The sequence below is a fragment of the Mirounga leonina genome, unplaced genomic scaffold (assembly GCF_011800145.1).
Source record: "Mirounga leonina isolate KUSES-001 unplaced genomic scaffold, KU_Mleo_1.0 Mir_199, whole genome shotgun sequence".
Taxonomy (NCBI): domain Eukaryota; kingdom Metazoa; phylum Chordata; class Mammalia; order Carnivora; family Phocidae; genus Mirounga; species Mirounga leonina.
The window spans coordinates 2,319,752-2,337,168 of NW_023270498.1; the positions used below are offsets into that span (position 1 = coordinate 2,319,752).

At 52.7% G+C, this 17,417-nt stretch overlaps 1 protein-coding gene across 2 annotated transcripts in view; it reads left to right on the forward strand.

The window, feature by feature from the left end:
- Positions 1-16,448, forward strand: part of CUNH7orf57 (chromosome unknown C7orf57 homolog) — a 16,713-nt gene extending 265 nt beyond the window's left edge. Inside the window, exons 2-8 of one of the 2 annotated variants that reach the window (XM_035026466.1) lie at positions 21-183; positions 4,026-4,211; positions 5,926-6,034; positions 8,705-8,858; positions 11,251-11,348; positions 12,753-12,970; positions 16,003-16,448. In XM_035026466.1, coding sequence (XP_034882357.1) covers positions 129-183; positions 4,026-4,211; positions 5,926-6,034; positions 8,705-8,858; positions 11,251-11,348; positions 12,753-12,970; positions 16,003-16,049 — 867 coding nt within the window. In that variant the 5' untranslated portion in view covers positions 21-128 and the 3' untranslated portion in view covers positions 16,050-16,448. Of the gene's footprint in view, positions 1-20; positions 184-234; positions 475-4,025; positions 4,212-5,925; positions 6,035-8,704; positions 8,859-11,250; positions 11,349-12,752; positions 12,971-16,002 lie in introns of those variants that run through there. The other variant, XM_035026468.1, reaches the window with a different exon arrangement.
- Positions 16,449-17,417: the final 969 nt, after the last annotated feature.

Below are 17,417 nucleotides of genomic sequence, written 5' to 3' on the forward strand. Positions count from 1 at the left end.
GACGCCTGCATACCTGGCAGGTGGAGGTGGACGGAGAGAGGAGGCCGTCCGAAGTGGCCTTGGCAGCTCAGCCCCGGCGGCGTTCCCTACTCCCCCGAGAACAGCCGGTCCCGCGTGGCACCCCCGGCATGAGGAACACAAGCAAGGAGCTGCAGGGCGCGGCGAGCCGCTATGCTCCCTGCGGTGAGTGACCCGCGAATGGAGCCCGCGTTTGCCCTGAGCCCAGCATCCTGATTCTGCGCCCGGGACAGGGGTGAAACTAACGTGCCCTCAGACAAAGCGGCTGCTGGGCCCCAGGGTCGAAGCAGCTTAAAGGGAAATGGGAAAAGAAAAGGAAACACAAAGACAAGCAAACAACAAAACCCAGCTAGTCTTCTTTATGTTCAACAAAAAGAAAACCAGGCTTCCTATTGTTGCCTCCACTGTTGGAGGATATAGGATCTCTGAAATTGTCCTGTAATAGTTTGACCCTAGGTAAGCCTCAGCTGTTTTCCTGAATGTAAGCACTTGCTTTCTCAGCTGCATCCCAGAGCATGTCACGATCTATCTTCTGCCGGTAATTTATGCCCCCACCAAGTTAACCATGTCTGGGGCTTTAAGGGGCTGGACGCGGAGAAGAAGAATTGGGTGGAGGGTCCTGTGGGGCAGCTGGGCAGAAGGGAGGGAAGGAGAGCTGGATGCTCTGGTCTGTGTGTGCCTCTTGTCTTGATTCCTCTCCTTGTGAATGTGGAAAGAAAGGCTGGAGAAGGAGGGGCTCGGGTGCTCCCCTGGGAGCCGCGGGGTGGAAGCTGGTGGGCACCTGCAGTGCTCACATCCTCTCAGAAGGGTAACGGAGCCTGGCCTTCTCATTCCTAAATGAGCTTGTCCAGAGCTCCCCACTGCCATTGGCGAAACCGTGGCTGTGCTGGGAACTGGGTGTGGGGGGGCGGGGGGGCTGACTGGGTCCCCTTCTTGGCCGTGGGCTCTCAGCCTGTATGTGACTTCTCCCAGCCTTAGTGGCCTCCCCTCCGTACAGGACACCAGTGGACCCTGACAAGGGCCAGGCACTTTTGTACACTAACATTTAACCTCAAAACAACCTGACGTGGTATCACTCACCCCAGTTTATAGACGTGGAAGCTAAAGCACAGAGAGTTTTAGGAAGCTGCCCGAGGTCACACGTCTCACGGGGCTCCTCTGCTCAGGCTCTGCAAGGCTGCGGCATCCCAAAGGCAGGAGCGTGGCCATCAGCCTTCGGGAGCCCCGGGCTAAGTGGGCATAAAACACCGCCTTGTGACTAGAGATCCGAGAGCCCCAGAGTCCCTCTCAGCCTGTCTCCTTATTGATAACATAAGGATACCGGTATCCTGCAGGTGAGGAGGTGGGGAAGCGACATCAAGAAATCTGCGTGGGGTGGGGGGGGCGCCTGGGTGGCTCATTCGGTTAAGCCTCCAGCTGCTGGTTTCTGCTCGGGTCGTGATCTCAGGGTCCTGGCATCGAGTCCAACACCTGCTTCTGTGCTCATGGGGAGTCTGCTTGACATTCTCTCTCTCCCTCTGCCCCTCTCCCCCACCGCCCAATGGGCTCGCTCTCTCTCTGTCAAATAATAAATGAACCTTAAAAAAAATCTACGTGATACCCAGTGCTGCTGGTAAAAATGAAACAAACAAAAAGAAATCTGCATGCTAGTAATTGATCACAGTAGTACTGATAGTAATTACTGGACAAGTACCAATAATTTCTGAGCAATAGGAGCTACAAGTCAGTTCTCATTCCTTCCACCCGGTATGTGTGTGCGCACGTGTGCCTGTGTGTGAGCTTCTCTGCACACAGTTACAGATGCCTGGAGTAGGGTTCAGTGCCTGCCCGAAGCTTCCGGTAATGAGAGCTGAAAGGTACACTGTTCTCTGTGGATTAATTAGTAATCAAAACACAGAGGAAGATAAAGCAAGAAGTGCATGCCTTCCCTCTATAAGGGAAAATATTTGAAATGACTGTGTTGAGAGTAGGAAGCTGCTTAGCTGTTCCTCCTAATGCTTAAATTACCTGTGAGCTTCTGTCCCCATTCTTAATGCTTTTTTTTTCATTCTCAAAAGTATAATGTTGATTCGGCTAATTGCTGTGATTTAGATATTCAGATATTTTGTTAGTTAAATATCATTCGTTTTCATGCAGTGAACTCAGCTTTAGTTGGAAGTAGAAATTGGATGTGTAAGCTTTTACCTTTAGAAGACAGTTGTTCATGAGATCCTTGTGTGTTACATAAATTAATCCTTTTAAAGATTTTATTTATTTATTTGAGAGAGAGAGTGAGCAAGGGGAGAGGCAGAGAGAGAATCTCAAGCAGGCTCTGAGCTGAATGCAGAGCCCGATATAGGGCTCAATCCCAGGACCCTGAGATCAGGACCTGAGCTGAAACCAAGAGTTGGACGATTAACCAACTGAGACACCCAGGCGCCCTCTACATAAATTAATTTATTCAGCACAGTTTTTCTATACTCCTACCATATCAGAGTCCTCCAGAGCAACAGAACCAACAGTGCATCTCTCTATCATCCATCATCTATCAATCTATCTATCTAGTCTATCTAGCGAAGGTTTATTCTAAGGAATTGGCTCACATGTGTGGCTGGAGACCCAGAGAAGAGCTGATGTTGCATCTTGAGTCCGAAGGCCATCTGGAGGCAGACCCCCCCCCATCTCCCAGAGACCTCAGTCTTTTTCTCTGAAAGCCTTCAACTAATTAGATGAAGCCCACCCACGTGATGGAGGGTGACCTGCTTTAATCAGAGTCTACTGATGTAAATGTTAGTCTCACCTAAAAATGACTTCAGAGAAGTCCGAGTGTCCCCGATCTGTTCCTTCTGTGGATTCATAGTGGACACCAATAACTGCAGGTCTGGGGTTCGGCGTCCACCTCTCCCTCCCAGCAGGGGCAGGCGGTCCCAGAGTGGCCTGCAGGGCTGTCCTGGATGCCCTCAGCTCCTGTGCCCACTTAGGGGCCCCATGGCTCTGCCGATGCCAACATTCACTGCATTGCCTGTGACCCCTCTGTCCGTGGGGTGCAGAGCAAGGAGGGGGAGGAAGGGCAGACGGCAGGCTGCCTTACTCTCCCCTCCTTCATCCTTGCGGTGTTGCCCCTCCTGCTCATGGGCCCCGCCCACAGGAGTGGCCTGCCCTCCGTCTGCACTCATCATCCCGCCCGCCCGCCCAGGGAGCCAGACTCAGTGACGTACCACACCTGTGGCCCGCGGTGGTTTCCCATCACACCTGGCTGCCCTGCCGAGATCCTGGCCTCCTCCCATCTCCTTGCACTTGGGACCTCTCACTCGGTCCCACTGTGGCTTTAAGCACAGGCTGTGGGTGCAGAGGGGTGGGCCGATGGAGCTGTGGGGGCTTCTCGCAGGGAGGTCCCCGGATGAGGCTTCCCTGCCTCTTTCTGCCCCTGCCAGATGGCTGTTGGTGCTGCTTCTGTGGTGGACCGTGTGTCTCAGCGTCGTTCAAGTGCTGAGGTCAGCAGATCTGGGCCAGCCTCAGTCACATGCCCCCCACACTAGCCCGCAATGCTGTGAGCGATTTGGGATTTTTCGGGCATGTGTATTGCCCGATATATCCAGAAATGCAGGTTACTCCCAGTTCCCTGGAGGAGAGAGAGCACAGGACACACAGACACAAGGGGATTGGGACACCTTGGAGGAGGCCCTGGTGCCACCGCTTTGGAGCAGAGGTGCAGCCTAGGGCAGAGGAACAGCAGGGCCTCATAGAAGAAACTCTTCCTTCTGGCAGGACCAGCGGATGGCATGCTGGTGGGCTTAGGAGACTGATGTCTACAAGCTCATTGCAGGTGTTCCAAAGGGGGTGGAGGTTTCTCCCGTGCTGATGTCCTGGGGTGACGTCTCCCATGCAGATGCCTTGTATGAGGTTCCCTTGTGCGGATGTCCTGTGGAGGCTGAGATGCTCTCTCTGCTATGGCTATGTGGTAGGCAGTGCAGCAAGCCAACCTGAACTCTGGGTAATAAGTTGGCCCTTGGCCTCCTCTTCTCTAGACTGGTATTACGACCTTCCCATGAAGCGGTCCGACAAGCCCGTGGACGTCCCACCGGCCTCCCAGCTCCCGGGCCTCAGTGATCCGAGGGAGCCTCCCAACAGGCACATGCCTGGGCTGCAGAGGTATTGGATAAAAGACACAGACTCGGAGTACGTGAAGCTCGCGAAGCAAGGCGGCCAGCCCGGTAAGCACCCCATGCACGCCCCAGTGTCTCTGCTGCATGGGTCAGGGGTGGTTTTGGTTCTCGTGGCTTCCATGTGAACATACCTGTAACATCTGTGAGTTCTGCCCAAGGCCAGTGGACATCGAGGGTCACAACACAGCCTGGGATGTGTGTGGCCCGCAGGATGTCTACTTTTTACCGAAAAGACAGAAATTGCAGAATTGGCTTGTGAGCGACACCATTGCAGGGTCCCCGCCCCCATCCTGTGGTCCGGGTGCAGAGGGTCTCTGGAAGCTGTCCACCTCCCCAGAGAGTCCCTGCCTGCAACCAGGTCGCGAGCTGGCGGAGCGCGGGGTCCTGCGGTGTATGCTCATGGCCCTCGTCCCGCGTGTGCGTGTGTTTTCAACACTGAGGCCACAGATGAGTTTCGGCGGCGACGCCAATGAGCATGCACCTTGGTCCACGGTTTAACCAAGAACGTGCTGCCTGGTTGTGCTCATACAGATGGCTGATGAGGGGCAGGGCTCAGCCCCTGTGGTGAGGGCTGCTGAGAGCCACCGCCTTTCCTGTCCTGTTTCCTGGCCACCCTACTTCCCCAGGAGGTTGTCACGGGCGGTGGGAAACAGCACGGCAACACCTGGGCTTGGATGTTCAAGAGCCCAGAGCGCACCGTCCTGTTCACTGCAAGTCAGGCCCAGGACAGGACCCGCAATGCTCCTCCACTCTCCTGCCCGCTCCCCAGCCTCGGGTTAAGAGACAGCTCCTGGGCTAGCGGGCAGATTCTAGATGGGACCTGCAATTAGCTAAGAGGATGACATCGGCACTGACTTCCCGGTGTGGAGCTGGGCACTGTCATTGTGTAACACCCGCCTTCTGGAACCTTCCACCCAAGTCCAGGGGGGCAAAGGGGCCTCAGGTCTGCGAGAGGCTCCCAAACTGCTCCCCAAACAGCAGTAACAGTGATGTACTAATGAAGTGGGGAGGGAGGAAGAAATGAAGCAGGTGTGAGCCTCTGGGGAGGCTGGGGAGAGGGAACAGGGGGTTCCCTGTTATTCTTGCAACTTTGCTGTTAGTCTGAAATATTGCAAAATCTAAAGCGAAATACAATGTTAAACATTTCCTACGGATGGTAAGAACCCAGTGCCTGCTAGCTCATGAGCAGACAGGGCCGGACGGTCCCGCCTCCCCGCCTGCCGGCCCCCGACTATGACCAAGCCCGTGGAGGGGGCACCGGAAGCCTCAGAGCGGGCAGGTGGCCCGGGAGCCAGGTGGGTCTCAGAGGAGAAGGAGCCTCGTGTTCTGTTCCTCTCGGGGAGCTCCAAAGGGGGAGCCCTGATTACCATCTTCCCTCACCCACGTCCCCTGGAACCTGGAGGAGCAGCCTGTCCCCAGAACACTGTGGGAGGTGAGGGACAGCTGCATGGTGGCAGACATGTGGGGGTCGTTGAGGGGGCCACCAGCAAGCAGCCTCCCCCGGGACCTGAGGGGTTTTGTCCCCACAGATGTCCCCCTGGAATGGAATCTCGGGAGCAGGGCAAGATCTGGGCTCAGAGGGGCACGAAGGATGCCCCTCCTGAACACCAAGCAGGACCTGCACATCCCCACCTGTGCACCGGGGGGCGGGGAGCCCAGAGGCCACCCTAGGAGAAGTCCCAGTCCCCGCTTCCCAGTAAGCTGCCTTAAGCTGCTTGCTACTCGCACCGCGTGCTCACCTCGGCGTCTTTTTGGCTTTGAGATCTGCTGAAGCACGTCGTCCCCGGGACCAGGAAAGGCTCCCCCGTGGCCTACTGCTTGCCGGATTGGTACATCCACCACGGCAAGCCGCCCACGGCCGAGCAGAGACCGTGAGTATCTCGAGGCCGCCTGGCTCGTCTTTACAGGGAGAAAGTAGCTCACTCTGCATTTACGTTTTTCTTTAAGTGTATCTTTAAAAATCTTTAAAGATTTTACGTATTAATTTGAGAGAGAGAGAGCACAGAGGGAGAGGGAGAAGCAGACTCTCCGCTGAGCAGGGAGCCCTACGCCGCCGGGCTGGATCCCAGGACCCTGAGATCATGACCGGAGCCAGAGCCCGGCGCTTCACCGACTGAGCCCCCCAGGCGCCCCTCACTCTGCATTTTAAGTCAACAGATCTTGAATGGGGACGCTGAGAGTGGTACAGCAGCCAGCGGTGGGTCGGGTGCAGGAAGAAGGATCACAGCACAGGGGTCCCAGGGCTGGGCCTCTGGGGCTGCTCAGGGGACACGGCTCCAAGCTTTGTCCTGTGTTTCCAGGGCCGGTGGCCGCATAGACCTCCTAGAACCAGCGGCTGGCAAAGCGTTCTTCGCCCCAAAGGACGCAGGTGCCCTGCGAAGCCAGAAGTGCAGGGAACCCCAAGTCCCTGTGGTGATTACAGAGCTGTGGGGAGCCACCGTCCCCCAGAATGTAAATTACGGGGGTTCCTGGCTCCCCCCGCTGTAATTTAAAGCTCCCACTCGGCCAACACAGCTGACCTCTGATTTGAGCAGAGCAGAGAGGAGAGAGAAGAGGGCAGGAGAGGGCTTGCATGCCCCAGGGGGAGCTTCCAGAGACCCAGTGCCACGGAGGGGGGGTGGTTGGGGAGGGGGCTGGTGGGGCCGGGTTTCTGCGCTCTCTATCCATCCCGTGGCCTGTCCCTTAGCTGGACACAAGGCCACGGGGTGCCCCGCCGTCCTGTGGCTGTGTAGACACTGAGAAGGACACCGTGTGGCCTTCTGCAGAGCCCAGGAGGTGGCTGCTCCAGCCGTGGCCCGAGCCCGTGGACTGGGCGTTCTGGGAGGGCCGGTAGGCATGCCCCCCTGCCTTCCTCCTGGCCCCGTGGACTGCCCCTCCCACCATGTCTGTGGCTGTCCCTGGTGAGGAAGCAGGGAGCACGGCTGTCCCTCCCATCCTGTGTGTCCTTGTCAATCTTCCGGGCCCCCTGGTGGCACTCCAAGGGCGCGGGGATGGGGGATATAGAGAGAAAGGTGGGGAGCCCAAGAGCCACAGTGGAAATTGTCCCTTCTGCGGTGAGTTCCGCCCTCCCTTCCGGGCTCTGGGGCTTCTCCCTGCCCGCAGAGAGCCCTAAACATAGGAGGGCTGGCTCCACCGTCCCTGTGGTGAAGCAGATGGACCCACACCTGCAGGCTTCTCTTCCCGGGCACTGGGGTCACGTCCCGAGCCTGCGTTCCCAGCCTCTGACTTCTGCTCCCTGGCTTCTCCACCGGCTTCCTCAGGGGCCTCCAGCTCCCTTCCTCCCTAGGTGTCAGGGTCAGAGGGAGCCCCCTTTTCTCTCTGTGCTTCCTAGTGCTCTGCTGATTCCATCTGCATCCCTCCATTCCCCTGCTCAAGCAGCCCAGGCATCCAGGAGGGCTGGCCCTCCTTCCCCTCCCCCCAGCTGCTGGCTGGCACCTTCCCCTATCCCTGCCCCCTCACTGCCCCTCACTGCTGCCAGGATAAAGTCCCAGCCTTTAGCCCTTAGCCCCTGGGCAGTGTTGGGGCGGGGGGTGGTGACATAGGAGAATGCAGGCAGGTGCACATCCCCCACCCCCACCCTTGCTCCTGGCCTGAGTGCTTTCCAGTGGAGACAGGAAACCAGGCCGGAAGTTTAAGTACTACATTAAAAATGACCATTAGGGACACCTGGGTGGCTCAGTCGCTCAAGCATTCGACTCAGGTCATGATCTCAGGGTCGTGGGATCGAGCCCCATGTTGGACTCTGCACTCAGTGCGGAATCTGCTTGGGATTCTCTCCCTCCCTCTCCCTCTGCCCCTCCCCCTGCTTGCGTGCTCCCCCCACCCCTATCTCTCTCTCTCTAAATATAAATAAATAAAGTCTTTAAGAAAATGACCATCAAACAGAAAACAGGAAAAGGGTATTATTGTTTTGAAATGACAGTGTGAAATGGTAAATGTTGAGGGGGGTCTAGGTATTTTAAGAGGACAAAGTAGTAGATGATATAACAAATAATTTGTTTATAACTTATCTGCTTCAATAATTCGTAATTTAATATACTCTCATTTTACTGAGAATGGCAACCTGTGATTTCTGACTTGGCCTCCCAGTTCTGGGAAGCAGGCCCCGGGAAGCGTTAGCTGTTCATTCAGTGGAATGAGGACGGATGGTCTGCAAGAGCTGGTGTGGGAGGAGGGAAGAGATGGTGTTTACTGTGTGAAAGCAGGGAGAAGGAGGAGGGAGAAGGGAAGGAGGGAGGAGGGAGAGGGGAAAGAAGGAGGGGGAGGGAAGAGGGAGAGGAGTAGGAAGGATGGAGGAGGGAGGGGAGAAGGGAAAGGAGGAGGGAGGAGGGAGGGGAGGAGGGAAAAGAGTAGGAAGGATGGAGGAGGGAGGGGAGGATGGAGGGAGGAGGGAGAGGAATAGGAAGGAGGGAGGAGGGAGAGGAATAGGAAGGAGGGAGGAGGGAGAGGAATAGGAAGGAGGGAGGAGGGAGGGGAGGGAGGATGAAAGAGGGAGGGGAGGAAGGGGTATCCGGTTGGAGCTCTTCCACCTGTCTCTGCAGGATGCCCGCCGTCTCCATGCCGGATTATATGGTTTATGAAGAGTTTAACCCCGATCACACCAACGGTAACTACGAGTCCAGAAGAGGGCCTTTTGACCATGATGTGAAAACGGTTTGGCAAAGGGAGGCAGAGGAACATGAAAAGAAGAAAAAGGTGAGGGGCGGGCGCCCACCAGGCTGTGGGCTGCGTCACCATGCTTGCCACTCCCCGAATAAGCTGACTCTGGGTGTCTTTAGAGAGAGAGCGCTTGTGTGGGAGGGAGGGGCAGGGAGGGTCTCAGGCAGACTCCCACTGTGCAGGGAGCCCTACAGCTCCATCCCACGACCCTGAGATCAGGACCTGGGCCCAAACCAAGAGTTGGCCACTCAACCCACAGAGCCACCCAGGCGCCCTGGCTCTGTATGTTAAATTTGAATTGACTAAAAGGCAAGAGGCCATGATAATACTACTTTTTTTTCTTTTTAAGAGTATTGATTCTACAAGATTACCTTGTACTAAGTCAGTTTTAACTAGTTAATGCTTATCTAGGGTAGCCGTGGTCTGGCCCTTCTCATTCAGCATGTATAGGAAGGACATTTTTTATTTACTCATTATCCAGTCTCTAAATGTGTCTTTAAGTGAAGATTTCCCTGGAATACTCTTTTTTTTTTATTAACAGTTCTTTTTTATTTTTTAAAGTTTTTATTTATTTATTTATACTTTTTTTTTTAAGATTTTTATTTATTTATTTATTTGACAGAGAGAGACAGCGAGAGAGGGAACACAAGCAGGGGGAGGGGGAGAGGGAGGAGCAGGCTTCCCGCGGAGCAGGGAGCCTGATGCGGGGCTCGATCCCAGGACCCTGGGACCATGACCTGAGCCGAAGGCAGACGCCTAACGACTGAGCCACCCAGGTGCCCCTATTTATACTTTAAAAGAGCAACTATGAACTGGAGGGCCATCTCTAGTTGGTGGCCTTGTGATTGGGATGTCTCGATTCCAAGGCCTTCCGATCCCCAGGCTGGAGCCCCACTGTCCAGGGCTGAGCATTGCCCACCGAGGCTCCAGCACTGAGGTCTTAGCTCTTGGGACACAGGGAGAGAAACAGTGGGTCTCCTGGCCTGAACCGTCTGTGCCTGACTCCCAAGCTTGGCTTCTCAGTGTCCTGCTTTGAGGAGAAACGCTGATTTTGGGGACTCCAGCAGTTGAACACCACATAGAATGTCAGGTGTCCTGCCATGGCTGCGTGGTCTTCCTCAGAACACCCCCAACCTCCAGCCGTGGTCCCGCCTTTGGTTCCTCTACACGATCAATGAAACGGGCAGTTTTTAGGACCAGGTCCGTGTCTTGGTGATACGTAAGCACCCACACCATCGATTGATAAGGGGGCTCTTTGGGAGTAACCATAGCCACAGTGCACATCTGGGGAACCTTTGAAATGCTAAGTGCTGAACCAGCCCCAAATCCCGTGGGCTTTCCGAGCCACGGACCAAAGCTCTGCGGGGCTGAACCCAGGGCAGGAAGCAAGCCTGTGTGGGCTGCCATGCTTAAGGAGGCAGGGTGCCAATGGGCTGTGGTTAAAGACACCAACATGGCGGGCGATTGAGTTACAGGAATGAGGCGTGGGGTGCCAGCCGGGGACGTGGGCACCCCTTTAGGGGGGGTTCGGATAGCCCGGACTTACCTTCACCTGCTTCTGCACACAGCTCATGGGAAGCACAAAGTGCACAGAACTTGGGGGGAGTTCTTGTGTTATTTTCTCCCTATGTCCCACGGGACCTTTGGCACAAGTAGAGTGTGAACTTGAACGTGGATGGAAGCATGCACAATATTAAGCTAGGATTTGATGGGCGTCCGGCCCCAGCTCTCCTGAGTGCTTGGCTGTCCCACCCCATGTCCCCCAGGCCCCCCATGACTGGGCCTCAGGGAGCGGAGCGGAGACACGGAGCTTCCCCAGCTCTGGCCCCTCACTTGGCACGTGGCAGACACGAGACCATATTTAGGGCAGTGTTCCCCGTGGATGACCAGCATTGTGGGGTCTCACTCACCTCCCGAGTGATTGGGCTGGAGGGGGTCTCCGCTTTCTGAAAGGCCACCTTCTCCCCCTGGTAAATGCCGGCGGTACCTTGTGGGCTCTGTGTGCTTGCTCGGTTTTTTGCTCTTTGTTGTTTTTCTTCTGTTTTTCTGTAGCATTTTCCCCGATTCTGTGATGCTGTAACTTAGACGCAGGAAATCCGCATTCTTACTCAGCACTGTTCTGCGGGTTTCGACAAGCGCGTAGCCACCACAAGCCATGAAGGCCCAGAGCTATTCCGTCGCCCCCAAAGGTCCGATCCCCTTTGCAGCCAGGCCGAGCTGCCGCCGCGGAATCGCGGGTCATGTCTGGGGCGCGACTGTCGCAGGGGAGGCTTGCTGAGTTGTGTTTTCCCGTGGTTTTGGCCCAAAGAGTCATGACCCTGCCGCAGGGTCCTCCTGTCCCGTGTGTCCTGTCCCCTCTCTGGGACTGTCCTCCTTCAGCTTCTGAGTATCTGTCCCTCCACCACGGTTCTGTGTGCTTGTCACACAGGTGAGGCTCCCAGCCATTAACTCCAGGTACCCGAGCAAAGTGGGGACCCCGCTCGGCTCCAGAGACCCTGCAGGAGGCAGACTCTCCTTCCCTCCCATGTAAGTGCACGGCAGTGCCCACATGTCTGGGGTGGGCTTGGGTTTGGGCTTTTTGGTCCTCCGTCCAGGGGACAAAGGGACAGTAAGGACAGCAAGGCGCTGGGCTGATGGCGGCCAAATGATGCCCGCTTCCCGGGAACACGTTTCAGTGATGTGACTTTGATGTCACACCCCCGTGGCCTGGCCTTGTCCCCTGGTGTCATCGTGTCCCCATGGGGCACAGCTGTCCCCCTTCCACGTCTGTGCCATGTGGGCGCCGAACTTCTCCAACCAGCTGCCCTGTCCCATGAGCCTGTGTTCTGCCCAAGACACCCCCCCCGGGGGGGACCCCGTCCTCACCAAGGCTCGCCTTTTATGTATTTGTTTATTATTTTTTTTTATTTAAGATTTTATTTATTTATTAGAGAGAGAGAGCACAAGCAGGGGGAGCGGCAGAGGGAGAAGCAGACTCCCCGTTGATCTGGGAGCCTGACACGCGGTTCACAGCCCCAGGACCCCGGGACCATGACCTGAGCCGAAGGCAGACGCTTAACCGACTGACCCACCCAGGCACCCCAGATAATCTTTTTTTTTTAATGTATTTATTGAGGTCATCTCTACACCCAGCCTGGGGTTGAACTCATGACCCCACGATCAAGAGTCATGTGCTCCACCAACTGAGCCAGCCGGGCGCCCCCACAGCAGATAATCTTTAATGTCAAGGAAGAGCTAATCAAGAAAGTGACAATTTGGTAAAGAAATGGTAGAGCCCAAGCAACCGATTGCCACTTGGGGAAGGGTGCTGTTTTGTGAAGAGGGCGTCCCTCAGTAATGCAGCATTATCCTCTAATTGGCTGTCATGAACAAAGGTCTTAGAAACAACTAAGCAGGCTCCCACCCGGTGCAAAGGGATGATTGGAAGTGTGTTTCCTTATGCTCAGAAAGAGGGACAAAGGGTGGTGCTTGGCTGCTCCATCGGAAGAGCATGCGACTCTTGATCTCAGGCTTGTGAGTTCAAGCCCCAGGTTGAGTGTAGAGATGACTTCGATAAATAAATAAATAAAATAAACTTTTAAAAATGGAGAGAGGGGCACCTGGGTGGCTCAGTCGGTTAAGTATCTGCCTTCGGCTCAGGTCATGATCCCAGGGTCCTGGGATCGAGCCCCGCTGCTTCTCCCTCTCCTTCTGTGCTCACCCTGCTTATGCTCTCTCGCTCTCAAATAAGTAAATAAAATCTTTAAAAAAGTTTTTTATTTAAAAAAGGGAGAGAGGGACATCGAGATCGAGAGAGAGAGAGAAATAGTTCCATTATGGTTTAAGGGACAATAACTCCTCTCAGTTATTATCAGCACGCCCACTAAGACCTGGTCTGGACTATCATTAACCTTTCTACTGAGGTTTGACATTCATTTCTCTCTTTTTGAGGCCTGGTCAAAAAGCCAGTTCACCCACAAACTTTTCCAAACTCATCAGCAATGGGTACAGGGATGAGTGGCTACAGCAGCGAGCTGACTCAGAGAAGAGGACCCTGCAGACCTCCGGGGCAGGCCCCCCATCTCCATCCATGCAAGAGCCCGAAGGGAGCCAGGACGCGGGGTCAGACCCAGACCTGGAGGCGCCTGCGGGCGCCAAGGACGGTCACGGTGAGTGCACCCTGCAGTCCCAGTTTGCTGAGGCTTCTGTTCCTTGACATTTCTTGTCTCATTTTGGATCTCACACTGAGTAATCTAAAAACCATGGAAAATCCTATGGAAGTATGATGCTTACAGCGACACAGGAGGATCATATATGTTTCGCTCTCCTCTTTATTCCCATGAATAGCAGAAGTCATGATCTCCGTGGCTTTCCATTTTCTTCTTCTTTTTTTTTTAAAGCTTTTATTTATTTATTTGAGAGAGAGACAATGTGAGAGAGAGACAGAGAGCATGAGAGGGGGGAGGGTCAGAGGGAGAAGCAGACTCCCCACTGAGCAGGGAGCCTGATGCGGGACTCGATCCCGGGACTCCAGATCATGACCTGAGCCGAAGGCGGTCGCCTAACCAACTAAGCCACCCAGGCGCCCCTTCATTTTCTTCCAACTCTCAAAACCTTTGATACTTCATTGGACCTACAGGATCCTGGCCCCTACGATATGTGAACTTCTGCGTAGGCGGCCAGTCCCCTCTGGGGCAGCTTCATAAAAAGCCCTCAGTTCTGTAAACAGAACTTGCACTTCAAACTTGAAATTATTCCATTACCCACGTTCCTTACATTTTGTTCTTAAACTCTGAGTAGTTTGGAAATAAGTGTGCCTGTCATTAGATGTTACAGATCCTATATTCGTTCTGATTTTTCCCAGTCCCAGTGACAGGCGGACTTAGTCTTATTTTTGGCCACGTCTGTCGTAAAGGCCGTCGACTACGGTGCTGACTTTCTGTGGCTCTGTGATTATTGACCGTTTGTCCGTAGGCAGCTTGTTTTTTCTCTTGAGGCTTCATTTCTTTGGTTAAGAGGGAAGGAGGAGGTTACGTCTCTGCAAGCGTCCGAAACGCTGCATGTTGTCGTTTGTCAGCAAGGTCTCTGCCCGCCCTCCGTGTCCAGCCCCCAAACGACCCCAGCGAGGGGGATGGTGTCCGTGCACCTGCTCAGCGCTGGCCCCACACTGGCCCGGCCGCTCTGTCAATGACATGTCTGTGTCCCGTCTCCATTGTCATGACGGATGTGTGACAAGGTCGCGCTCAATGTCGCTAAGAAGTGCACTTGTGAACATTTCCATGTTAATTGTGTTCTGTGGCTTCTTGTTTTAAGTGATACAGTTTTTTAGTCATTTTAAGTAATTATTAAAAGTACTAATTCTTTTTTTTTTTTTAAGATTTTATTTATTTATTTGAGAGAGAGAATGAGAGACAGAGAGCATGAGAGGGAGGAGGGTCAGAGGGAGAAGCAGACTCCCTGATGAGCAGGGAGCCCGATGCGGGACTCGATCCCGGGACTCCAGGATCATGACCTGAGCTGAAGGCAGTCGCTCAACCAACTGAGCCACCCAGGCGCCCAAAAGTACTAATTCTTTTAGTACCAACTCTGTTTTATTAAATTGAACAACTCATATATTTGTTCTTTATTATAGATGCTCCTCCTCCAAGTGAGTATTTATAGAGAAACTGCATCCAAATGTGAAAAGTGTCTCACACACACAAATATCGATGGACATAGTCAAATAGGAAGCTGAAGCCGCTGGGCAGCCCGAGACGTCCTTCCCCAAACTGCATGTATTCTAACTGCAAGCCGGACCTAATTTTTTAAAAATTAGAGTCTTGGGGCGCCTGGGTGGCTCAGTCGGTTAAGCATCTGACTTTTGGTCTTGGCTCAGGTCACGATCCCAGGGTCCTGAGATCGAGCTCCATGTTGGCCCCAGCTCAGCAGGGAGTCTCCTTCTCCCTCTCCCTCTGCTGCTCCCCCGCTCGTGCTCTCTCTCACTATCTCTCAAATAAACAAAACCTTTTAAAACAGATTAGAGTCTTAGAAGCACAGTTTGGAGGTAGCAAGAGAAGGACCATGCATACTTCAGTATAAGGTTATTTTATTCTCTTAATGATAAGACATACCTTGCTTTAATTCAGAGATGGGCATCTTATTATGCACTGTGACCGATGCGGGTTTCAGTGATCGAGCAGGACTGACTACACCATGGGGGGACTCCAGCCCAGCATCTCACACACCGCGGGCACAGAGACTCCCCATCCACAACATTGCAGGATGAGCTTAGCATGCTTTTTCTGCACTGCCTTAAGCAGGGAGAATTTACTTTACCACCAACGAAACGTATGATCTAATCAAGGAGTTATCATTTGGCATTGGTATAAGTTTATAAACTTTCTATCAGGAAAAGAATCGTTGCATACGTTATGTAATTCATGTGTTTAAATTAGTGAAACTTGGGGTGCCTGGGTAGCTCTGTCGGTTGAGCGTCCGATTCTTGGTTTCGGCTCAGGTCGTGATCTCAGGGTCCTGAGATCGAGCCCTGCATTGAGCTCCATGCTCGGTGCGGAGTCTGCTTGAGATTCTCTCTCCCTCCCTCTGCCCCTCCCCACCCCAAAATAAAGAAATCTTTGAAAATAAATAAATGAGTGAAACTGGCATGAGACACAGATTTGCTTTTGTTTGTTTGTTTATTTTTGTTTTTTCCCTTATTGCAATTTTTGCTGCTGGGCTCCGTGTTTTTGGCATGCCGGAAAGCTAGCCTATAGCCACCGGGCCAGATTTCTAGTTTGCAAGAGCCAACATTGATGCCCAGGCAGGAGCCATGCGGTGCCCTCTGGGGCTGGGGAAGCTCAGGGACCCTGAGACCCCGTTGCCTCCCTCCTGCCTGCCCCCTCCCCGTCAGCTCCACTCAGCACACCGATGTCTGGGTCTGCCGGGCCTTTCCAGCACATGCAGGCTCAGCCCACAATTTGGTTGGGGCCCCTGCCTTGTCTAGCTGTGCACAAGGTGGAGATGGAGATTTCCCAGGTATGAATTGGGCAGGTAGGTAGGGCTGTGCATTTCATTGTCATGTAGACTTCAGCAGCAGTCCTGAAAAATAAGGACAGAAATATGCGCTTTCCGTCCCTTAAAATTAATAGGTTAAGATTCTTAATTCGTAAAAAATGTCGTCTTTATGTTTCTTTCCCCATCAACCCATCTCTTTGCTTTACAGGAGGAACCCCATCTTCATCGGCATCTACGTCAGGAGAGCTCAACTAAACCCCCGCCTACTGCGCACCTAGGGTCACTTTCTGATGGCTGAATAGGATCTGACTACACAACTATATTTTTAGGGCTCCTGCTTTATTTTATGAACATAGATTCTTACGAGATAGTGTATCTTAGAGCCGATTTGACATCACAGTGGCATAGATGGTACACATGTTGGGCGTTGCTTCCTGTGTCTCCCTGGGATGTGAAGCACTGCGTCTCCCTGGCCTGGGACGTCCCAGTGTCTTGGAACCATTTCCTCCCCAGCCCACCATCACCTGACCTCACCTGCTCCTCTGTGAGTCTCCGTCGGTGACATTTCGATTGAAATCAACTATTTAGACTCTACCTAGCAGAAATTCAAAGTCTGCCTTTATTTGGTCCTGTAATCTTTGTAGAAATAATTCTTCCTGTTTCAAAAAAATTTAACTCCAGATTATTGTGACATACTTTATATTAAGAAAAAGATGGATTTATTATGCCTTAAGGTTCTAAGCATTTAATCTAAAAGCATGGTAGCATTTGCCGGTTTAAAATGTTTGCTAATATTTTTTGCATAAACTGAAATTTATAATATTACACACTTACTATTTAGTATCGTTTAGGTAAAACTATGTTTAATTTTAGCATTTAATTTAGTAGTCAACAAAAATTCTTAAATAATCAGATTGAATTTTCTTATTTTATAAATTTTGCTACTGTTTATACATAAGTAATTAGCATGACAATGCAGCTTTATATTTTGTACATTTAATTCATGAATAAAATAATTTTTGCTGGAAGGTTTTCAGAAAGCCAAATAAGGTCTCAAGTATTTTTTTTTAATCAATTAATTTCTTTGAGAAAGAGAGACAGAGTGAATGAGCAGGGGGAGGGACAGAGGGAGAGAGAGAATCTCAAGCAGACTCCCTGCTGAGTGCAGAGCCCGACGTGGGGCTCAATCTCACAACCCTGAGATCATGACCTGAGCAGAAACCCAAGAGTCAACACTTAACAGACTGAGCCACCCAGGCACCCCAAGTTCTCGGGTATCTTAACATCTCTCCCAGAATAAACTTACTATGCACTTACTCACCAAGATTTGAAGTTTTCAAGAACTGTGGTTCTTTAAACGAGATACTTAGCTGAGCATCTGTACCGTGAGCCACAGGCAAATGGGTGAGCGCGAGACAGGACGGAGGTCTGGTTGTGTTGAGTGAAAAGACTGTATAGTCGACCCTTGAACAATCTGGACTTGAACTGTGCGGGTCCCCGATAGGTGGATAGTTCACAGAACAACGCTCTAAATGTGTTCTCTCTTCCTTATGATTTTCTTAGTATAATTTTCTCTTCTCGAGCTCACTTTATTGTAAGAACACAGTATATGATCCATAGAAC